The 24,908-nt window shown below is 38.6% G+C and overlaps 2 protein-coding genes across 14 annotated transcripts in view; one reads left to right on the top strand and one right to left on the bottom strand.

Annotated features, from left to right (window-relative positions):
- NUP37 (nucleoporin 37) overlaps positions 1–13,101 on the bottom strand; it is a 33,822-nt gene extending 20,721 nt beyond the window's left edge. For 2 of the 6 annotated variants that reach the window (XR_010831738.1, XM_066997609.1), the window contains exons 1-5: positions 12,958–13,092; positions 11,459–11,678; positions 9,733–9,857; positions 8,632–8,704; positions 2,092–2,186 (exon numbers count right to left, since the gene is read on the bottom strand). Coding sequence is in view for 5 of the 6 variants with exons in the window: in XM_066997609.1 (XP_066853710.1) it covers positions 2,092–2,186; positions 8,632–8,704; positions 9,733–9,857; positions 11,459–11,614 (449 nt within the window). In the remaining variant the exon portion in view is untranslated. Of the gene's footprint in view, positions 1–2,091; positions 2,187–8,631; positions 8,705–9,732; positions 9,858–11,458; positions 11,679–12,842 lie in introns of all 6 variants that reach the window. The other 4 variants (XM_066997594.1, XM_066997595.1, XM_048049151.2 and 1 more) reach the window with 3 other exon arrangements.
- Positions 13,018–24,908, top strand: part of PARPBP (PARP1 binding protein) — a 54,047-nt gene continuing 42,156 nt past the window's right edge. For 6 of the 8 annotated variants that reach the window (XM_048048805.2, XM_066997561.1, XM_048048723.2 and 3 more), the window contains exons 1-5: positions 13,018–13,158; positions 14,775–14,927; positions 20,360–20,590; positions 22,137–22,244; positions 24,291–24,461. In XM_048048805.2, coding sequence (XP_047904762.2) covers positions 14,778–14,927; positions 20,360–20,590; positions 22,137–22,244; positions 24,291–24,461 — 660 coding nt within the window. In that variant the 5' untranslated portion in view covers positions 13,018–13,158; positions 14,775–14,777. Of the gene's footprint in view, positions 13,159–14,774; positions 14,928–15,288; positions 15,394–20,359; positions 20,591–22,136; positions 22,245–24,290; positions 24,462–24,908 lie in introns of those variants that run through there. The other 2 variants (XM_048048867.2, XM_048048930.2) reach the window with 2 other exon arrangements.

The following is a 24,908-nucleotide window of genomic DNA, read 5'->3' as shown; positions in this document are numbered from 1 at the left end:
GGGAGGTTTAGGCTGGAAATTAGCAAACATTTCTTCTCAGAAAGAGCAGTCAGGCATTTGAACAGGTTGCCCAGGGATGTGGTGGCGTCACCATCCCTGGGGGTGTTCAAGGAAAGGTTGGACATGGTGCTTAGGGACACGGTTTAGTGGGTGACATTGGTGGTAGGGGGATGGTCGGACCAGATGATCTTGGAGGTCTTTTTCAACCTTAACGATTGTGATTTGTGTTTGCCTTTTATTTCCAGTTGCAAACAATTAAATATATCAGTTTGGAATGGCTATGATCATGGTATTATGAGCTGCCAGTATCACTGTATCAGTATGATACTGTCCTTAGGCTACATAATTGCACCTCCCAGCAAGGCTAGTAAGTTCAGGTAAGCAAACAATTTCACATGAGTATACTGGTTTTAAACTTGACTCATCTGAAGATAGAATGGATGGACAGAGTCTGTACAGTTCAGAGCTGAGCTATGCATGTCTTATGTCTCCGGTTCTTGGAGATCTTTTTTTTTTATTTCTGTCCCACCTGGGGAAATTGACAGCATACATAATCATACAATATCTTGAGTTGGAAGACATCCACAAAGATCATTGAGTTTCCTGGCTCCACAAAGAAATATGTAAAAATCAGACTATGTGTCTGAGAGCATTGTCCAAACACTTGAACTCCAGCAAGCTTGGTGCCATGACCACTGCCTTGGGGAGCCTGTCCCAGTGCCCGACCACCCTCTGGGTGAAGAACCATTTCCTAACACCCAGCCTGACCCTCCCCTGTCGCAGCTCCATGCTGTTCCCTCGGGTCCTGTCGCTGTCCCCAGAGAGCAGAGCTCAGCGCCTGCCCCTCCGCTCCCCTCGTGAGGGAGCTGCAGGCCGCCATGAGGCCTCCCCTCAGCCTGCTCTGCTCTGGGATGAACAAACCCAAGTTGCTTCAGCCACCCCTCACGTGTCTTGCTCTCTAGACCTTTCCCCATCTTTGTAGCCTTCCTTTGGATACTCTCTAACAGTTGTATGACTTTCCTATACTATGGTGCCCAAAATTGCACACAGTATACTGAACATGAGGCTGCATCAACGCAGAGTAGAGCAGCACAATCTCTTCCCTTGACCAGCTAGCAGTGCTGTGCCTGATGCACCTCAGGATGTGCTTGGCCCTCCTGGCTGCCAGGGCATACTGCCTATTCGACCTGCCACTGACCAAATTCCTTTCTGCAGAGCTGCCCTCCGGCCTTTCGTCCCCCAGTCTGTACATACATCCAAGGTTGTCCCTTCCCACATGCAGAATACGGCACTTGCTCTTGTAAACTTCATATTGTTGGTGATTGCTCAGCCCTCTAATTTGTCAAGATCTCTGCAAGGCCTCTTTACCCTCGACAGAGTCAAGAGCTCCTCCTAATTTAGTATCACCTGCAAACTTAGCATGCATTTGAGTCCTGCACCCAGATCATTTATAAAAACACTGAAGAGAACTGGCCCTCAACTGAAGCTTTGTGGAACCCCACTAGTGACTGGCCTCCAGCCTGATGTAACCCTATTTACTTTAACCCTTTCAGCAGGATGCATCAGCCAACTGTTCACCCACTGTATTATGGTTTTGTCTAGCTGTATGCTGGGCATTTTGTCCAGAAGGATACTGGGAGAAACTGTAGTGAAAACTTTGCTGAAATACAAAAACATCACATCTACTGGCTTTCCTTGGTCAGCTAGATGAGCGACCTTCTCACAATAGGAAATTCAGTTCGCTGAACAAAACATTCCCCCTCATGAACTTGTGCTGGCCATCATCAATGACTGCACTGTATTTCACGTCAATAACTCCCAGAATAATCTTCTCCATAATACCAAGGCAGAACATTTTTCTTCTTGTTCATCTAGTAAGTTCAAAAACAGATAGCTTTGAAAAAAAACAACCCCACAAACAACAAGAAAAAACACAAAAAAAAACAAAGCAAAACAACCCCCCACAACCCAGTTCACATGACTAATCTTCCCTTTCAAAATGAAGACCTACTAAAAATAAATAAGGAAGCATATACACACACAAAAAAAGCCGAACTATTATTTCAATGATATTTTGAGCAAAATGCATACCTGCAAGTGTGATCATCACTTACACTTGCAACTTCTTGACCTTCTTTGGGAGCAAACACCAGATCATTAATGTAATCTGAGTGGCCATCAAATGTCTGTCAACCAGAAAAAAAGAAATATTTTTAACTTTGAGCAGACTGTTCCACCATTAGTCAACAATATATTCAATAGATCCACTAAATGAAAGATTCGAGTGTAAAATAAAGTTATCATTTTTACATGGAAGGGAAAAATATTCATTAGTAAAACTGGAGATATTTAAAACCTCTAACGCCTGTGTATATTTACACTGTAGGTGAACAGAACCCCACTGCTCCTTGTAGTTACCACAGAGGTCAGCTTGATGCTCTGGTAAGTGGATCACACCAGAACTTTTTATTCTTTTTCAACCACTGAATTTTGAAGGTAGAAGATAATACATCTCAGAAAGAAAGAGGAAAATCAGCAGGAAGTGAATGTACACATGCTCTATATATTTTAAAGAACTCCAATTACTCATAAGTAACTCTTATCTCTGAATAAGAGTTTTTAATAGGAATTCCTGCAAGCAGCAAGAGGGTTTTTTTCCTGAAGGAGCAATAAACCAATCACTTGTCCAGTATATTCCCTTTCCCAAGCAGTCAATATATAAATTCCTCAAGAGCAGATATCCACCACAGATGGCAAAGGACCAAAAGGCTACCTTTAGAATAAAAAGTGAAAAAAGTCTCAATGAAACAAGTAAGAATGCATGCTGAAGGCTTTATGAAAACCAAAAGTGAGGAACAACAGCACATGAAAATCAAGCTGGCCACACAACATCACAGCAATTAATCACAATTTCTGTTAAACATTTGAGAGAATACTGACATAGTACTTTATGCTCTTTGCTTTATATACTCTTGTACTGAAGAGTAAGGAAAATTGGGTATAGTGCACACTGTTACTGTGAAAGTAACAGATCATCCATTCTCAAATAATAGGATATAAGCACCCATGGTGTGAATGTACATATGAACTATCACTCAAAAGCAAACATTCACAGTTGTATCAGAAAGCATGAAGTCATTTCAAAGGGAACTATTACTATGTAATTGTCCTCAGCTGAAATTTATTAATCACGACATTTTTATTTCAAAGTACTGAGAATAATTTATCTATAATGAAAACCAACTTAGCAGCATAGCTTCTCTGAATGAGAAGCAGAATCACAGTTTTTAGTAAAAGTTAGAAGGATAATTTTTACATATTCTGAAGGCTTTTCAGCTGTCTTGGCCATAAAATCACAACACCATTTTCTTCTCAATTCCGTTAAGTGTTTTGTACTTATCTACAGACATCAGTAATCTTTGAAGTTTTACAGTATCTTCAAACATCTAAATTAAAGATCAAATACACATTCAGCATTAAGCAAGCAGGCAAAACTCATCTCATTCAGACCGAGTCAAAGTCTGAAGTACTTTCACAGTATCACAGTATCACAGATTTCTAGGTTGGAAGAGACCTCAAGATCATCGAGTCCAACCTCCGACCTAACACTAAGTACTCCACTAAACCATATCGCTAAGCTCTACATCTAAACGTCTTTTAAAGACCTCCAGGGATGGTGACTCCACCACCTCCCTGGGCAGCCCGTTCCAATGCTTAATAACTCTTTCGGTAAAGAAGTACTTCCTAACATCCAACCTAAAACTCCCCTGTCGCAACTTTCGCCCATTCCCCCTCGTCCTGTCACCAGGCACGTAGGAGAACAGACCAACCCCCACCTCTTTACAGCCTCCTTTAAGGTAACTGTAGAGAGCGATAAGGTCACCCCTGAGCCTCCTCTTCTCCAGGCTGAACAAAAGCCTGGAGAATTTCAACCCTGCTGAAATACTTTTTCAACCCTGCCCAGAGCAGGGGGCGGTTGAAGCTAGATGATCTTTAAGATCCTTTCCAGCCCAGGCCATTCTATGATTCTATGATTCAAATTCATTCACATGGTTGTTAGGTATGAGTACCTCATCTCTGATCTCATTAGAAAATCTGTAGCTAGCAAATATCAGTTTGTTCAATCTGAGGATTTATGTGTGTTTTCTCTCACTATGGTCTTTACATCAAAAATCTCAATTATAATTACTTAAATCACTTAAAATTTGAAGTCAATTATTTGAAGTCCATATGTAGATGTTGAATCTATTACTGTTTCATCCTCTTTACTCCCACTGAATAAGTCACTAGGCATGGCTGCTATTGTTTTGCCCAAAGTATCACAAAAAGGAGACAAAAATATCCACTGGATAATGGCATGACATGAAGAGATGGCAAGGAAAAAACAGGTTGAATGAAAACAACCACTTCTCAGCTTTCTGAAAGGACAAAATACTGTTCTCTGTGTTTGTTCATCAGAACGAGCTACGCAACTGATCAAAAAGAAAAAATTAAATCTGTAAATCATGCACAATAATGAAGCTGCCCCTCTAAAAAGTTATGAATGTTCAATACATCAGTTCAATACAGAACCATTTTCAGCAGCCAACTTATTTTTTTCCCCTATATCCCATAATTTCAATAAAACCTTGTGGATTTTACTAGAACTAATACATCCTAAGATGATGCTAAACTATTTAGACAGAAATGCAAGTCTTTTGAAAATTTTCAGCATTCAGAATTCAAATATCCTGCCTCATTTTACATACACAGTTTTGATGAAATATGCTTTTTATTAAACAAAATTTGAAGCAGGAGAAGAAAGCCACAATTCATTTCCAAATGAAAACCTCAGAACAAGAGAAGACTTCATGAAGATCCATCAACCATATTTTACCTTTTGTTTGTTGTTCTGGGCTTGATCCAGCCCATAAATTTTGGATTAGTTGTGTTGACAAAGCAATGGAAAACTCAGTATGCTTGAAGTTCCTTGTTGATAATTACATCAAGACAGTTTTTCCACTGGGAAAACAGAGTAAGAGTACTCTGTCTATCCCTCCAGAAGCAACACATACTAATTATTTAATATAAAAGACAAAATGTTCAGAGATTACATTTTGACTGTAATCACATCCTTCCCTCAGCTTTTTTGCACATTTTATACCTCTCTTGAAAACCCCATGTGTAAAGTGTGCACTGTACAATGGATCAAAGTCTTCCATGTGTTCATTATGTATTCGACCTTAGGTTCATGAAATAGTTTTTCTGAGGTTTTGATTGACTAATACTAAGAAACCATTTTATCAAACTATTTAAAATTAACTCGGCATAGCTCATAGAATATTTGCGAACCGAAGAGATTTCCAAATACTTTAGATGGGAGTTAGGTGTTATTTTTTTCATCACAAGAAGTATATAGCTCAATGATCATCCAAGTATAAGAAATTATGATGACTACCTAGAGAAAGTATTTTCTCCACTTTTTGTCAAAGCAACAAAAAACACACACACACAAAAACAAACAAACAAAAAAGCCTGGAGCATGCTCTTAAAGACATTTTTACCAATCAAAGAATCACAGAATGTTAGGGATTGGAAGGGACCTTGAAAGATCATCTAGTCCAATCCCCCAATATCACACTATTCCTTTTCACTAATGAGATTCTCACTATTAGGTAATAATCCACATTTTAAGCTGTTCTCTGATTATTTTAAGCATTAGGCCAAGCCTGATACAGTAAAAACAGGAATTTTTACTTCTTCCTCAGTCTCAGTATATCCTTGATGAAGTTCTTAGACTAAGTTCTGGTAGTGAAATTGGCATAAACAGAGCTAATAACTTCATTGCTAAATTGAAGCCCAAACTTCTCATTTGCATAGCACAAGCCCCAAATGGTCCTTAGTATTCTGCTGTGTCAAAAATAAACCACCTATTGTAGCTTCATCTGGCCACATAGTCATAACACCTCTTGTATTAATACATCCTCTGTGATCACTACACTCACTACTCGTCATAATTTTTTTTTCAGATGTGTTACATAATGGACATATTTTTGCAGTAGAAGCTTATAACTGCGGGTCAGCGCAGTTTGTGTTAGAAAGAAGTCCTAAGGGTAGAAGAACCAGTTCTCCAAAGAATCTTTTTGTATGAAAAATAATTGCTATCTTAATAGAAATGTAAGTGTGGCATTTCAAATTTATTTATAGGCGCCCAGACAAAGCTACTCTGTAATAAAGTCCGCTAAATTAGAAATACATGTTTTAAAGTTTCATTTGTGTTGGTCACATACCAGAAAAAAAATCTTATTAGACCTGGGAAAAACAGTAACCCATCACAGAAATTCCATTCTGAAAAAACAGCATTCAGCAGACTGTGCTCCTGCGTTGCCTCTTTTGCTTCTCTGGTTTTAATATTGATCATGCATTGACAGTAAACTACAAAATAACTATCTCATCAGGTATATTCAAAATGATTATTCTAAGTGTGTTTTTTGTAATCTTATTCTAATTCAGTAATAAACAGCTTAATATAATTCTTCATTAGAATAAACTTGCTTATTTAAACTTGTATTTTAAAAAAAGTTTAAGTTCTTAAGTTATCAAAAATGCGTTTGTGTGAAGTTGTAATACTGAATATTTATTATATGTATTTATTTCACTGGAAGCAATGGGTTCCTATTGATGAAAACAGCATATCCCATTGAGAATTCCTAGTGTTAGTCTGGGAGGAGCCCTAAATCAATGTGCAACAGTCTGAAAGCTAGTATAGACATGAAGTTTGCTCTGGAATGTATAAAAGAGCACCTTCTGCTAAAGACCAGATGAGAAGAGACAGGAGACAAAAAGAAGTATGAAGGCTATGAACTATCACAGCTGTCACTTTTTCACAATTTTTGGCAAAAACACAAAAATTTGTTGGTTGTTAACACCCAGTAATTAAAGCTTTTGTATTCATTACATAAGGAAAAAACACTTATTCATGCCTTGAACCATGCTGAAATTAAAGAGACTTGTCACTGATTTTAGCAGACAGTCCATGAGGCCCCTTGCTAATCCAAAAAAAAAAAAAAAAAAAAGAGACTAGACAGCTGAATTTAGAGCCTGTAGTACCAGGTTCTTCAACATGTTTGATTATTTCCACTAATTAACCATACCATTGTCTATACTGTTATTAGTGAGTCTACCTATTCTCTTTCTTCCGCGTGCTTACAGACAATTCTATAAATTTCTCAAATTAAAACAGACATACGTAATTAGTAAAGTAACTTTATATTCTGCTAAAAAAGTTAAAAGATTAACTCACACCATCAAAGCTGCTTGTCTACAATATCATAAAACTAGCAGATATTATATAAAATGGTAACTTTGGTAAGGAGTGACACACATCAACTTACAAGCAAACAGCATTAACAATTTCTAGAAATATTTTGCTAGAAGTGCCAGCCAAGCTGTTTGCAACAGTGTCAGTTATCCTACTTCCTTGCTGACAAAGCCATACAGGGTGATGGACCAAGCATGAAGGAAGGAAAAAATAGGTAGGCGCATGCATGAAGTAACAAAGAACATCTTTTCTGAAATGGAAATACATTTTATTTTCTAGTAATGTCCATTTTCACTTATATATAGCTTTATTCACTCCGTTATTATTTGACCAGGAGTGACATCTGCAATTAATTTACTTTCTGTATGACAAATATTGTCTCACTAATACATACTGCCAAACCACAAAGGAAAGTCAGTTCTTTTCCCCTTCATATTGAATACACAACTCTCACCAACTGAGGCATTATCATATTCCAAAGCACTAAAGAAGGAACCCTCTCCCCTGATTTTTCAGCACTGATTAGCTTTGCTTGTTCTTGTCTGAAACCTCAACAAAACAAATTCAAATGAACATCTAATTAATATTAATATTGGGACTGGGGTATTGTTTCAAAGGCTAAATTTTTGAAGAATATGTACATACCCAAGTGATGTAGGAGTTACAAAGACAACAATGCCTTACAAACAAAAGAAATCTCGTAGACCTGACACCTCTTACATCACTGGTTAAAGAACACTACGCTGAAAGAACAGGAAGCGAAAATGTATTTGAAGGAGACATTCCCTTTCTTTTAATTTTAGACATAAACAAGTGCTGGCCCATGGCCATGTTTTATATAACTTTCTGCAGTTACGTACAAAAGTCAATATTCTTTCTTTAAATCTTCTACTGTATGAAATAGTTTCATTGCAACTTTCCTGTTCCCCAAGGAAAGAGACAGATCATTAAGTTTGCTCTCCATATAGAGGAGTCTAATATTTTACTGGTCTCTATGTAAAGGAACCTTTTCCAACACAGTACTTCAAATTCACCTGTAAAATATTCTGACGTTTTAGACCATAAATAAACCTCTACTTACTTTTTGTCAATTTGGCTGTTACATAAACACTTTTAAATCAAAATATAATATAGCTGATAATTAGTTATGCCCACTTTAAAGATAGAAAGGTATATTCAATACACTGATCTTTGCTAGAGATGATGGGTCTGCCAGACTTTAGTGTTCTACATCATACTGTACATTAAGCAAAGTGAGGCAGAAGGTCAGTTAAAAATTAGACTCCACTAGAGACTAAAGAAATACTCAAAATCAGCTTAGTTACCCTTACCTTATATTCATTCTTGTCCTGCAGGTCTGAAGTAAATAGCCTTAACTTCCTATCAGAAGCTGCTGTACAAAACCTACACTCAACAGAAAAAGAAAAGCCCTTCTGTCAGTTAGCACTGCAATGGCCGATTTCTTTTTTTTTAAAACAAACAAACAAACAAACAAACAAACGAGTTTCACCTCATTTTAAACCTGCAAAATGACATGCAAAAGGAAATTCAGATTTTCAAACAAACGTATATTCTAATTTTTCTGCTTTGGCATCAAGCATTCAGAGTTATAATTGGAACTTACCTACAAAATACGGTGTATCAAGTGCCAAGAATACTTTTTAATGGAAAGAAATACAAAACATTTTACAAAGCTAAATCTGAATCAACTATGAATTACCTGAAATCTCTCTCATAACTGCCATAGAATTTACCTTGGAGGAAGTGGCTTATAGAAAAAATAGAACCCTCATCACCAGTGTTTTAAATTACCTAAGGATTAATTTATTAACCAGTCGCCAACTTATTTTAAACAAAAGACTGTAAAAATATGCAGCAGTAAGCAACCAGTATAGTTTTGAAGAGGCTTACAAGCAATTGAGAACATGTGAATTTGTGTTAAGTGCATATTTAAAAATTAACCATTTTTCTAGACTTACAGCTTGACAGGTCTCACAAATAGCATCCGACTTACTCCTAAGCATAGCCCATACTATGGAGAACGTCACATGTAACTTTACAAAGCAGGCCACGATAATAGTCTCATTCTTACAATGATACATACAGAAACATTATACATACGCATTATACAGATACATACAGATACATACAACAAAAAGACTAACTAGATTGCAGGTCAATTAAAAGAAAAAAATCTAGTATTTACTGTGAATCCACTGTGGGGAGGAAAGAGTAAGGGGCTCTGGAAGCAGAACAAAACAAAACAAGGATGACTAAGAATGAAACTGTTGTTCCAATGGTGTTCACAGACTTCAACAGCAATTTCTTCAGAGTTAGATTTCAGCCATAAGCATTAAAGTTAGTTCAATATTAAGGACTTAGAGAAAACAGATATGAGACAAGGATTCATTGTAGTCATTTATTCTAAATACCTTATCCGGGGAGGTAAAGCATCAAGTCTAGTTTCTGGACTCCATGCGATGGCATCAACTCTGATCCCATGATGAAACGTTCGTAGTGTCTTATATTGCATGCCTTCCATTTCTGCATCCTCTTCCTACAGAAATACTGTAGTTAGCTAATCCAGAATAACAGGTTGATGACTTCTAACAAGTCAGATTGATATGAAGTTGAAAGTTAGATGTATCTGCTGTGATAAAATATTTACTTGAAATATGTAAGTAATTAAAAATCCATGAAATTATTTCAGTTTCAAACCAAAGTCAACATGGCACTAAACCAAAACTACGTTGCACAAAAAGCAGATTTGCAAGACGAACATGCTGAGCCCATTCTTTGCACAAGCAATACCTTCATAGATACAACCAGAACCACTGACAACAGCACAATAAGCACACACTGAAATACAAAATAATGGGAACAAAAGCAAGGAGGCCGTGCAGGCTATCTTCTCTCCCAGTTGTTTCTACTTTACGGAAAAATGCTAGCACTTCCAGAACAACCTGTTTTGAACAGCAGGAGGTAAAAAGATACCCTTTATCATTTAACATGACCAAAATTACTACCTTGGCTATTCTTCCCAATGGCGAGGGCACTGGATGGTGGCAAAGATGAAACAATTGCTGGGATTGTGGACTCAATGAATCAGCTGATCTCCAAAAAGTTCTCAAAACACCCAACATAGTACCTCAAAATAACTGAAGGATATTTTGACAAAATGTTCTCTCTATGGCACAATTCTGCTTTAAGGAAAAAAAAATCTCTCTGTATACACTCCACATAATGTAGAAGCTAGGAAGAACCTAGGCGATTTTCAGAAAATTTCCAACAGTAAGACTTTGGGGAATAATACAGACCAGTTATACTGTTTTCTACATTAGATAGTAAAGTATGAAAATAATACTCTGTAACAGAGAAGTGAGCTCAAGAAAAAAAAGTAAAAATAGATTCCAAAGATAAGAGTGTTCTACTATCGATTTTCAAGCATCTAGGGAAAAAAAAAGTGCCTCATTAAAAAAAAAAAAAAGCATTATGTATAAAAATATACAGAACGCTATTTTACTTTTAAAAAACTTTCATGATATGATGACTGGAAACAATGTCTAGGTAAAAAAGCATATTTTACTGTTTCTAACAGTCTGTGAGAGAGATGTAAAAAAAAATTAAAAAAAAATCTAGAAAGCAGATGTATATTAAGTAATTATTTGCCACTGTCCTCCCTTGAAAGAAATGTCTCTAAACTTACTTTAGAAATTTTAATTATTCCTTTCTATTCCAGGTATTTGAAATCTTTGCTGTTTTGATGGCTAGCTGAAAGACTTAAAAAAAATAAAACACCATATAGCAAATGTTAAGTTACATATTTCCATAGCTGCCTGCTTAAGTTCCCAGGTAGCAGTCACAAACATTTGCAAGAAATACTAAACTGGGATTACTCTTCCAGTAGAGCACTCCTGTTTTCATTGCAGCGTATTCAAAAAGAACTTTACACCAGCAGGATGGTAATACCAATATGTATTTATATATACATTTTTTCCCTTGAAGACCAAATATCCCAAAGTCATTAATGCAATAAAGGAGTAAAACATTTCCTGGCAAAATGTGGAAGGAAAGAAGCAGGAAAGCGATTTTAGTCTGTCAGAAGATGTGCTGTCAGTTTCGTGAAGCAACTAATAAAAGAAATAAACAAAAACTAACCTGAAATCTACATGTCCCAACAACTACATAATTATTGCCTCCATATGCAATGAGGGAACATGCATCTCCACTATCAAATGGATTGAATTTTATCACATGCACATAATCTTCACAGTCCACAGTGTAAGCAGCATTTCTAGTAGAATCTTGCTTCATTTTCAGGGGACTATGTCAAAGTATTGTGGAAGTGATGTCTTCTTCAGGATGAAGGTCAACGTTCCTATATGGATAGTATTAAAATGCACGCATTATGTATTGGCATAAAGAAAAAAAAAAGTATTTGTGGCGCAACAAATCAAGATTTCTTGTAACACTGTATTTATGGACACAAAAGGTCAACTTAAGCTCATTATTTATAGATTTAACACGTAATTCCAACAATAAAGAGATTAACTAACCTAACTGACCTAATTCACTAACAGACATTCAAAACTGTTTCTATAGACATCAGTAACAACTGCAGATTTTGTGCTACTGATGACAACCTAACATCAAGACATGAGATTAAGTAACTACGTACCAGAAAAGTCACATACATAATTTTGTTTTCAACCAAATGACAACAAATGATGTATTATTACTTTCAAATTCTCTTCCCTGGTGTACCTCTTTAAAGGACAGTAGATATCTAACAAAGAATAGAGCCGCCAAACTCCACATGCAAACACTATTCTGCAGAATATGTAAATGTTGTTTCATGACTTAAGCCAACCCAACTGCAGACAGTGCCTCTATGCCTCTGTACTTGACCATAAAAAGTTAGTTTTCACCTGGATCAAAAGTATACCAAAACATTAGTACTTTACTGTATTCAAGCACTTTTCAAGAAAATCAGACTACTGTGCTAGCACATAGTAGGCTGAGATACACAACAGATTTTGGGATCATCCCAGATTTGACATTAGTTTACACCTTTTGAGAAATGACAATTTTCTCCACGTGCAGCGTAGAAAGATAGCTTTAAACTTCAGACTCTTGACAGATTCTTCTGTGTTAATGACCTGAAGGGCTCAGCTCCAAGGCTGAACATCGTGCCTGGGAGCTACCATAGTTTGAAGCGGACATCACCGGGACTCAAAGAGGCTCTCCACGTTCATTGCGTGTATTTATTAACCAACAGAACAAACCACCACGTTGACAGAAGTACGTTAGCCATGTAACATATCGCCACGCTCCTAAGGCCAAACACAACTTTTATCCTCCTTGAAGGCTCCCCATCGCGGCACACCCCATCCCTTGGGGCAGCAGCAGGAGGACAACCGGGCCGTGTGGGTCAGCCCCCCTCCCCGCACCCTTCACCTTCCCGCTCCCTCCTCTTCCCTTGGGGGCCCAGCGGCCGCCCCAAAGGAGCCCGCCCCACAATCGTGCGGCCCCACAAAGTTACCAGCGTGGGCCCGGGCCCGACCCCGAGGCGCACCGCGGCCAGGCCAGCCCCGCTCCTGCTCGGGTCCGGGGGGGAGCACCGAGCCCCCTGCGCCCCCTCCGGGTCCCCCACGCACCTCTCCGGCCCCGCACGGCCGCGGTTCCCGGCAGTACCTCCCAGCCCCGGGGCACCCTCTGTGCTTCCGGGGCAGCGGCCCGCGCTCCCTAATTGGGCGGCAGCGGAGGATTTAAATTAAAACCGGCAGAGAGGGCGGAAAAGGCCGCTAGCCGCCTCGCCCCGGAGCCCTGCCGGCAGCCCCGGCCTCCCGGGGCCGGAGGTGGGTGAGCGGGGGCCGCCTCAACCCGCTGGGGCCTCGCGTCGTGCCCGGGGGGCCGGGTGGTGGGGATCGGGGAACCCTCGGATCTGGGGACCCTCGGAGCTTGGGGTCCCGGGCGGTGGTGGCAATGCCGGCTGATAATGCCGGGTATAGGGTCCAGGGCTTGTCCTGCGGGCTTCCTGGGGCTGTTAGGGTGGGTGCTGGCTCCCAGTGACTTGTGTTATTCCTCAGAAGACTCTCCCGCCGAGGAGGGTGAGGGGGCAGAAACCCCTTATCGAGGGTTTGTTATGCCTGCGTTAGGCTGATTTGTACCTATCCAACAGTTTTGTCTGCTGTGACTCTTGGTTTTTGTTCGTGTCAAAGTAAAATGGATAAAGTAAAGCAACTTAACTTACTTGGAGGTGGGCTGCAAGAAAGATAAGGAGGGACTCTTCATCAAGGAGTGTAATGACAAGACAAGGGGGAATAGTTTAAAACTTAAATATTGCGGCCTTACATTAGATATTGGGAAGAAAGTCTTTACTTAGACAGTGGTGAGGTGCTGGCACAGGTTGCCCAGAGAAGCTGCGGATGCCCCGTCCCTGGAAGTGTTCAAGGCCAGGCTGGATGGGGCCTTGGGCAACCTGGGCTGGTGGGAGGTGACCCTGCCCATGGCAGGGCATTGGGAACAGATAGTTTTTAAGGTCCCTTCCAACCCAAACCATTCTGTGATTCTAACTCTTCCCCTGCAAACATCTTGGTAAGTAAGTTGTTGCTTTGTCTTGCTTGTTGCAAGATGTCTCCTTGTTTTCCCCACTCCTCTCCCCTTCCTGATCATACCAATTACCAATACATAAATAAGTGCAGTGACCTACGTGTTAACAAGATGAAATAAGGGGAAAGGTTGGATTTGTGTTCTGAAAGTAAAAGACGGGGGTCTTGACTGTGTACTGTATGCAGCGCTAGGGAGTTGTGTCTCAGAAATAAATGGGTTTAAAGAAGGCAGGTTAAGGGTCTTAGGTACTTGTGGCTTGATAAATGCAAGAAGATGAAAGACCAAACCACAAAGTAGTCAAACTCAAAACTGATGTTGAAACTCATTTCCAAAGGAAATAGGGAGAATGATGACTTATGGGAGGAAAGGAAAAAAGGCTTTGTATAGGTAACAACAACAAAAAAATAAAAATCAGAGATGTCTTTATTAATAACTTCTGGAAACGATAGTGAATGTCATCTTTCCAGTTTTAAACTGTTTTAATAGATATGGACTGGACAAGCAGTGAAAGCAGGTAGTACTGAAGATACCCTTTAGTGTATTCAGATTGGGTCCTTGCTGAGACAAGAGAGTGTTCTTTGTAATAACTTTCATTCTTTCATGTTAGTAAAATATACAAGGAGAATAAGGGGTCTTTGTGAAGACATCATGCATAAGCACTGCCTCTTCATCGTTGCTCTATCATTAGTGAGGTGAGTCTTAATGCGCTATGTGTTTAGTGGAAAGAACTTATTCTGTGGACTTGATGTGAAACAATAAACAACAGCAGATGTGTAGCTTAATGGAAGGTGAAAACATGAGTGGGCCTATCTTATGTAGTTACATTCACATTTATTTCTCTTAACTCTGTGTTCTACTCTAGACAATGGTTGATTTCCAGCAAAAGATTTTAAACTTGATCAAATGTTTCAGAAGACAATGGCACTTATTTTCAAACTCAGAAAGAACTACTGTATGTGGAGCAGATTGCATGCTGATGGCGTTACAACTGTCAATGGCTGAAGTCAATAAACAGGTCAGCATTCTTTCAGAGCATTCTTGGTACTGTGAGAAAAATCTCAAGTTTTTCAGACAGGGTCTTCTGTGAAGCTATTTTATTCGCAGTTGCAGTGGTGGGTGTTCTGCAAGCAGGAGCACACAGTAAAAGTTTATCATAACCTTATATTCCCTATTACTCAACATCTGATTTCTCCTGTTTCTTCATTGGCTGAGTACTACAGGTTCACAACATACTCGATGCACTTCTATACCATATATGTACAATTTTATTTGAGCAACCATTAATTTCTCCTTTTCCTTTTTCCTTCCCTTGTGACTAGAGGGCCTGTGATTTTTGTTTTTACTAATTTCGTACTGCTCATTCTGTTTTTCGTAGCTATCTTCCTTATTTTGGGACAGTGGGACCTTCCCCTTATCTGCTTAACATACTCCCCAGCGCTATGCTACTGTCATGCCTGCACAATCTCTTTTGAATATTCAAGGTTAGTGGATTTTCCACTGCAAAAACAACTTTTATTGCAAAAACACAACTTTGTTTCTCACAGTACTGAGTGCATCTTAAACTAGGTTCACTTACTGGACTTCTTGCTTGGGCACCTATTTGAAACAACCATTTTGGTCAATTTAGTGTTTCATCTGAATGTTTGATGCCATGAGATGCTGTAAAAGTAATGATTAAGCACTTTGTCAAATTAGGGCTTAGAAAAAGAACACCAAGACAGATGAGAGGGTAGAAGTGTTTTAAGTATGTATCTGAGTCTTCAGCTTTAAATACTAGTGTATTTTGTTTGCTTGTGTAACTTCAGTTTATTTCTGCTGAATGTTTCTCATTTGCTGTAGAGCAGAGTGAGATAACTGTAGCATTTGGGATGTTCTTATCCCACCAGAGCAATTCATTTGGCCTACTGCTCAGCTCAAGGTTCTCCTTTTATCCTTTTGCTGAGGGCTCTGGAAATGCTTTGGAATCACATGAGAAGAATGAGTGTAAGATGGACTGGGTACAGGCTGCACAAGTTGCTTGCAACATTGCATTCTTGGCTGCTGTTTTTCCTAAGACTCCTCAGTTGAAGTCCTATGCATCTGAGTTGTGAGTGTGTACCCAGTACTTCTAGGAAGTATACAATGTTCTTTGCGTGTGTACAAGGTAAGTCAAGGGATGAAGAAGAGATTGCTCCCTAACCAGCTGACCAATGTGTCTTGTCACAGCTCTTTGAAGAACTCCAGAAACAGTTAAGTCTTATACTTTTAGTCTTAAATTTCACTAAGTATAATGGTAGCAAACAGCATGAGAAAAGCTAACTGAATAGTTGTGATAAAAGGGGAAAAAATGTATAATCTGAGTTCCTCTGAATGTACCTTGTGTTGTAGCTATAAGGCATAAAGCCATTGGTGGTATATAGTGTGTAGTGAAAGTTACTAATCAATCTAGGTAAAAGTTGTTATAGGCCTAAAAATACTTAGGTAAACTTTCAAGAAGAGCCACCTTTCCTGAAGTTTGAAATAAAAGTAACAATCTTCAAGGTGAAGTTCAACTGAGAGTAATTGTCTTGTTGACTGTACCTGTGGACTTCCCTGTATAAAAGCAGGGCCACCTAGAAACTGTTTCCCAGGACTGTGTCCAGACACCTTTTGAGTCTCAAGGAGGGAAATTTCTCCCTCCCAAGGAGGGAGATTTAATGGCCTTTCTAGACAACCTGTGCCAGAACTCAGTGACTGTCACAGTAAAGAAGTCTTTCCTGATGATCAGATGGACCCTCCTGTGTTCGTCCCTATTACATCTTCTCCTGTCAGTGGGGCACTACTGCAAGGAGTCTGGCTGTCATCCATGCACCCTCTGTTCAGGTGTTTGTACTTATTGACAGGTTCCCTGCTGAGCCTTCTCTTCTCCAGGTCCTGGCACTCTCAGCCCCTCTTCAGAGGATAGGTGCCTTGATCGTCTTCGTGGCTCTTCACTGGACTCTCTTCAATATGTCAGTGTGCCTCTTGTACTGAGGACTACCCTCTAAAACATTGTGCAGTCCCAAACAATTAGCTGTGCAAGTTATACCGGTTTTTCTAAGCCTGGGATCTTGGCATGGAAGTTCATTGCCTTTGTTTCTGCCAGACTTCAATGTCACAGCTATCAGATGCTTATGTCTCTATATATCCTCTTGATATGGATGAGTTTCTAAATCTGCGTGCAGCCCTATCAACATTCACTGGAATAGGAAACCCATTCAAAATGTTGCTTTATATTGCTTAATGTGCTTTACAGGCCACAGTTTGGGAGCCTCCCTCTTAGAAGAGAGCACATGCAAGCACTAAAGGCTCAGTGTAGGGTTGGAGACTGCAAAATTGCAGAATCTTGTAAATCAGGAAGAGTGCCAGACAGGAATACTGCAGTCTAGGAGTATGCCTGAAAAACTAGAATTAGAGACAACACCGGGATGCTGGTTAAACACAGCAGTCTTGAAAGCATATGTTCTAAAAGTGGTTAGTGGCCATTAATTTAGGGAAGGTAGGAGAAAGCATAATATTGCTGGAATATGCATCATGTTCTGTGTGTTGTTTTTTAACAACTTGATGGCAAAATAGAAACTGTTTTGCTATGTAGTTAGCCCTAGAAAGCTCACAATACCTACAAAATACTAAAAAGGTGTCTTTAGGCATGGAATGTTGCTACTGGACTTCAAACATGCTAAAATGAGAATCCAAGGAGACTTAATGTGCTACATTATTAAGAAGCACAGGAAGTGGAGATGCTTTATAACATTTTGTTTCTATGCCTATGAAACACAATACCTGCAATGTCTATCATGGAATGAAAGTCCAGAACTTTCTGAACTTCCTTTAGATATTAGTCAGCTGGTGTATGCTTGTTGGAAACCATCACACACTTATTTTTTCATTTAACATTGGACTTGTGACAATTGACTGTGTAAGTAATAGAATACACTGCCACAGTGAGCACCTGATCATGAAAGTTAATATCTGGAGTGCAATTTTACTTTGATTTAAAATATTTTTGCAGCACTAATATAAACTTTGCTAATCTCTGCATGTCCTCTGTCTTGCAAGGAATGGCTTTGGTTTACTAGATGCCGTATTGAAATTCTACTTTGTTTTGAAACAAATTCTTCCACAAGTACCAAGCTAAAATGAGACTTTTTTTCTCTGACCGGCTGCTAATCTCTTTGAATTGTGTTTATAATATTATACATATATTTTTAATTTTTGGAGGGGCTGAATTGGAAAGAGTGCATATCATAGAATGGTGTGGGTTGGAAGAGACCTTAAAGGCCATTTATTTCCAACTTCCCCCTGCAGCAGGCAGGGACACCTCCCACCAGCCCAGTTGCCCAAAGCCCCATCCAACCTGGCCTTGAACATTTCTGGGGATGGGGCATCCACAGCTTCTCTCGACAGCCTGTTCCAGTGCCTCACCACCCTCACAGCAAAGAATGTCTTCCTAAGGTCTAATCTAAATCGACCTTCTTTTGGTGTAAAGTCATTCCCCCCTTGTCTTATCCCTACATTCCCTGATAAAGAGTCCCTCCCCAGCTTTGCTGTAGGACCCCTTAAGGTCTCTGTGGAGCCTTCTCTTCTGAACAGTCCCAACTCCCATAGCCTGTCTTTGTAGGAGAGGTGCTCCAGCCCCTTAATTGTCTTTGTGGCCTTCCTCTGGACTCATTATAATAGGTCTATGCCCTTCTTGTGATGGAGGGCCCCCAGATGAGTAGTAGAAGTCTTCGCTATGTATTTTAACTTACAGTCAGGTTCTGACTGTAATTCTTTGTGAATGTAGTTTTGCTTAAAGGGATTGAACTTATTTTATGGCTTTCTTAGTATTGCAGTTTTTAACCATTGACAATACTCATCTCCTTTAAATAAGAGATCCTACAAGTAGTGTTATATACTGTACCCAAGTGCAGCATTACCTAAACTCTCCCATCTTCTTGCTGAAAGGTTGTAGGCTGCAATCCAGTTAACACATCATTCAGTCTTACTCAAATAAGAGGGATGTGTCACTTATTTTTGATTTAAAACTTTGAATTTCAGCCCTATTTGTTCCTGCCTTCTGTGACTCTTACCTTTTTGCTTTTCACTAGTGCCCTGCTGTTGTTGTAACCCCCGACTACGCCACCTTTGCTAACAACTTTGGCCCTTTAGTTTTCCACTTTATAAATAAGATTGTATGTAGTCCATAATGCTATGTTTTAGTCTTTTATTTTTAGTCTCTTTTGTTCTTCCATCTAAAGACTTAATAGAAAGCATTTTCCACATTTTCCCTTTAGGTTTCTGCATAATAAAACTGCAAGCTATTGCTTTACAGTTAAGTGTTTGCTCATCTCAGAAGTGCTTAGGGATCATTATTTGATGCACCCCTATATACAAATGCATTTATAGCAGATGCCCTTATTTTGATGTAAATCCTTGGGGGGGACGGGGGGGAGATAACTGATAGGTAAATCAAATGTGATTTTAGTCCTTCCTGTTGATGTATTTTCTGTTTCTGTCTATCAAAGGTCAATGGAGTGTTCTCTCAAGAGTAGGAAAGGGGAAGGGACTGCAGCTGTGAAACCAGCCTCTTACGTTACTTGGATACATTTGAATTTTATTTTTTGCCTAGAATAGGGAAAGATTCTTCAGTTGTTGATAATATGCTGATAGTTATTGTGCTACCCACGTTTTGTCATTTTTTGCCCACTTTATTTGCACTTTAACTCTATTAATTGCTATTAAATCATATAATTGACTGCCAAGTTGTAATTCTCTTTCATTTGGGGGGGGGGGGGGGAAAGGGTGAAGGGAAGGGGGCCAATGGGTGCATGGGAATGTAATCTAATAATTCTGTAAGGGAGTGTGGGCCCAAAGCTGGTGTCAAAGATAGTGTCATATAGTTGATGTTATTTATGATACTAGTAAGGGATATAAGGATATAAGTAGGTGTGTGTTGCTTTAATGCATTTGTTAGATCTGTGTAGCAATGCTATCAACATTATAGTAAACTATTACCATGGGAGGGGGGAAAAATGCTCATTTTTGTTTGGAGATGGCATATGTTTTCCCAGATCACTGCTTGAGGCATGTTAATATTATTTACTGCTCTTGGAAGGTAAATGCCTGCCGTGATGAACACTATTTCTGCAAATAATTAACTGTATTTATGCAGTAGTCCTGTGAAAATCAATTTCTTATGAGTAAAGTTCAAAATATATGCCAGGCATTTTAAAGATGAGGATAAAGGACTTTATATTCCAAAAAGTCAGCTCTAAGACCAAAGCACTGGAAGAACTTCAATTATAAGTAATACTTTGTTCATTACAAATGCAAATATTTAGTTTATATTTTTTTCTGTAAGAAAATACATATATATATAATTATATATATATATAAAATCTTGTTTTAAAGTAACTCTTAAAGCTCTGCTGAACACAAAACATGTTATTGTTTTTTCTGTCCTATTAGCACCACGGAGATTTCACGGTATCACTTAATGATGTGATGGAAACTTGGAAATATTTGTTACATGACAAACTAGGATTATCACATGAAAACAGGGAAGAACCAGAAAACTATGCTGATGTTAAAAAAGCTTATGATACCTTCTTAGCAAGCAGCAATATGTTAGATATCATAGATATATGTCAGAAGTGCTATGCTCTTGCACTTGTATCTGAAGAGGAAAGCATAGCCCCTGTAAGTATTTTGTTTGCTTGATCTCTGTTTTACCATATTTCTGATTTCAGTTATGGATTTACAGTGCTTCTAAAATATATGCAGAAGTCTTGAATTATTCACAAATGACTTTCCTTTTCTCTGGAGGAACAGATTACTTTAAATTATTAAACCTTTTAAGAGATCGTAGATCCATTCAAAAATTACATATTTCAGCTGTCCTGCTTGATGGGTAGATCACAGCTCCACTGAGTATATTGTTCTTTCTCACAAACAGAACTGAAAACTGAATTGTAGAGATTTGATGTGGCTGGGTCAGAGCTTAGTGATTAATGCATCATGGAGTTTTGGATATATGTTGATAGGTAGTCCAAATATTTTTGGTTTTCATTTTAAAAATACCACGCTCTTAAAGGCAAAAAAATCTCCGTATTCTTTATGTACCTTCATGTTAGATTTTTCCAGAGACCACAAGAGGTTCCACTTCAGCTACTCAGTCAAGCATCTGTTGCAGTTTATTGTGCTTCAGATGTTACAACACAGTACATGAGGCCATGCTCCAGGCTAGAGAAGTTGTAGTACATATTGCACTTTGAATATGAAAATAACACAAATTTGGTTATATATTTTGATCTGATAACAAAGATCAGAATAAGGTGGATACAGTTGGAAGGGACCTGCAAAAATTGAGTCCAAATGTCATACTGTGTACCTGTTTTTCTCACAGTTAGGCAATTTGTCTAGAAGTACCATGAGGGACAAAATCAAAAACCTTGCGAAAATCCAGAAAAACTACATCCACTGCCTTCCCTTTGTCTACTAAGAGGGTGATCTTATCATAGAAGGATATCAAATTAGTGAGACGGGACTTTCCTGAACCCATGTTGGCTGGGTCTGATGGTTGTGTATTAGTAGCAATTAAAATAAGTTTAAAATACAAGCATGCCCCATGATTTTATTTGATTCTGTGCTCTGTAGAGCATGGGAAGATTAAAAGACAAAGGAAACTTATAATGAAAAATTAATAAACATTGGATTTAGCTGCACCTATTTCTAGCTTGTAACAAAAATTACAGAGAGGAGTTAACTGTCTGCTTGCAGGAAGGTAACCTGCATTATTAGAGGAAAAACTAGTCAATGAAGGACAGAATATTTCAATTGCTTGGAAGAACTCTTCCTCCTTCTTCTACAAAAGACATAAAGGACTGAAGTTTAGGAAGCTGTAATTGCTTTTCTTGTATTTGTTGCTACTTTCATGGGGAAGGTAGAAAACTTTGGAGGATTAATGAGTTCTTTATAATTATGGTATAGTATTAACTTCTTTTTTTTCTTTAAAAAAAGAGCAGCTGCTTTTAGGGTAGTAACTGTGAAAGTTCTGAGTTAATCTGAATCTTACATGTCATTTTTCTCTTAAAACAGTTGTATTTCTAAAGACTAAAGAAAAATTAGCTTTTGGGGTTCAAAACATTAGCAAGCTGGAGAAAATCGTAGTTTTACTTGGTCTTAGCATTACTTTTGTGTTTCAGTCATCTTTGTATTTAAATTTATTCAATTCTTTTTATTAAAGGTTCAACTGCTGGAATTTATTTCTGGCATAATGAATGTATCAGAAAATAGTGGTTGTGTGCCTTCTACTCCCGTACCAGTCAACAGACAGGACCAGAGCAATGCGAAGGTAAAAAAAAAAAAGTCTTTTTAATGCTTTTTAGATATGGGAAATTTAATGGAAGATGAAATACAAGTTTTCTTTTCCAGTTATTGCTATTAAGATATTATTGGTTTAAAAAATAAGTGTATTCAAACTCTGTATCTCTTTGGTATATTATGTGTGTGCATGGAGCAAGTGCACAAATTTATTCTCTGGAAGACAGTCCTTTTATGGCAGGTACTTGACCTAGATTTAATCTGCCTTTAAACAATAGGGAATACATATTTTCTGCAAGTATATTATCATTCAAACATTGTCTTGACTGAGAGTTAAAGGATTTGCCTGATGCTGCAAAGTGAAATGATAAAAGATATAAACTTAGGTTTAACTTTTAAACTTAAGTAATGCTTATTTACTTGCAGAAGAAATCTGAGTAGCAACTGTAGTGGTAGCTGTGGAAATGCAAACAATGCTGATCTGTTGCAGTAGACAGCTGAGGACTTTGTGGGGATACTGGATTCAACCACCTAAACAGAATCGGTATAGCAGTGCTTAGAATGCTGAAGCTTCAGTCACTTCCAAGCTTGCTTTCCTCTTAAGTGTCAATTTCAATACAATATTTGGGTACAACTCAAAATAGTTCCCAACAAGTGAGCAAGCATCTTCCCAGCAATCTGACATCAGGATAACAGAATGTTTCAGTAAAATGCACTTAGGTGCTTTTCTCTTTGTTACTAAGGTTATGCCCTAGATAGCACTTCTACCACTAGGCTTGCTTGGTGCTCTGACCGTGACATGTGTAGTAAAAATATTCTTGGCCCATTTTTTCTTTTTGACTGCTTACATTTGTCTTATTTCCTGTTGAATAAGAAGAAATCCCATAGCTATGAAAGGTTTGTCTTTCCTTCTATTAATGGCCTTTTTTTGTCTTTGCTTTCTTTGCTTATAACAAAACTATAAATTCTTGAATTCTGAGAATTTTATTCTTACAGGATCCTGAACAGTGCTGCAATATAAGTAATTATAATTTTATATTTTTTGATAAGAGGGTAGAGCTGGGTTGTAATTTAATATAAACTTGAAAACTTCGATCAGTGGGACTTCTGTTATTGAAATTCCAGGAAGCCAACCAAGGGAAAAATTAGTGGATCCAAGGTGGAGCTGGTGAGGTGTTGGAAGTCTTTAGCTTATTTGAAGTTAATGTAAAATCATTGTGGTTTAATGGTGTTACTATTTTGCCTTGGGATGTAAAAGGAATATTTGTGGAGAGATTGCTAAGTAGAAATAGATAGCCAAATAGATAACTTGAATAGCTAGAGATACAGCTCTCAAATATTTTGTGAATACTCAAGTACAGTACATATAGTTGTACCTCGAGTACTGTTTTCAGTTTTGGGCACCATAGTATAAGACACACAAAACTATTATAGAGCCTCCAAAGGAAGGCTACGAAGATGGGGAAAGGTCTAGAGGGCAAGACATAAGGAGCAGCTGAGGTCCCTTGGTTTGTTCAGCCCAGAGCAGAGCAGGCTGAGGGGAGGCCTCATGGCGGCCTGCAGCTCCCTGACGAGGGGAGCGGAGGGGCAGGCGCTGAGCTCTGCTCTCTGGGGACAGCGACAGGACCCGAGGGAACCGCATGGAGCTGGTACAGGGGAGGGTCAGACTGGGTGGTAGGAAAACGTTCTGTACCCAGAGGGTGGTCAGGCACTGGGACAGGCTCCCTAGGGCAGTGATCATGGCACCGAGCCTACTGAGTACCATTGTCTGGACAATGCACTCAGACATATAGTCTGAATTTTGGGTGGTTCTGCGTGGAGCCAGGATTTGGACTCAATGATCCTTGTGGGTCCCTTCAACTTTGGATATTTTGTGATGCTAATTTTAACATATTAATCATGCTTGCCTTTGTCAATGCTTCCATAATCGCCATACATGAAGTAATATTTTGAAATTATGTAAGGTAAGACTCTTACTTTACATATGTACTAATAAGACTTTGGAAATTAGATTTTAAAGATTAGAATGTAATTTAGCAGTAAGATGACCAGTTAATGTTGATGCTTTCTTATACAGGTGATGTTCTTGGCAAAGAAGTGTGTTTATTCATATTTAAGCCTGGTGGTGAATTCTAAGGATGATCTGGCATTGGCTCATATTCTAAATGTTCCTGACAGAGGACTTGGTAGAGAAGCCTTTACTAAACTAAAACATGCCTCACAGGAGAGAAAAATGTCCATTTTCCTGGTATGTGTGTCCAATGAAACTTGCTGTAGATCAGAGATAACGAAATAGTTCTATAAACATGAAATGTTGCATTACATTATGTTGCAACATAAACGTTGCATACGCAAGACTGACACTTGCAAGCCAAGTTGAATACCACCATAAATATAGTTTCTAGATTTAAAACAAACAAACAACAAAAAAATGTGACAGATCCAGCCTGAAGAAAGGGATGCTTGCTTGATTGTGAGATCTAAAGACACAGAAAAATGTGTGCATGTGTACCTCTAGAGCACTAGTGTGGCATTTGAAAACAGGAATCAGGACTGTTAAAAAGAATCCATTAACAGTGCATTACAATGTGTTTTACCTTTTTTGTTTAAAATGTTGAAAGTACTTTGGCTAAATGTTTAAAAACAAACAGCACTTTGTGCACTTTCAGATTCAGTTTAACTCAAGTTTTAAAGT

The sequence above is a fragment of the Anser cygnoides genome, chromosome 1, assembly GCF_040182565.1.
Source record: "Anser cygnoides isolate HZ-2024a breed goose chromosome 1, Taihu_goose_T2T_genome, whole genome shotgun sequence".
NCBI classification, from domain to species: Eukaryota; Metazoa; Chordata; class Aves; order Anseriformes; family Anatidae; genus Anser; species Anser cygnoides.
Note: the sequence above shows the minus strand (reverse complement) of the source record. Positions and strands in the feature narration are given on the sequence as shown.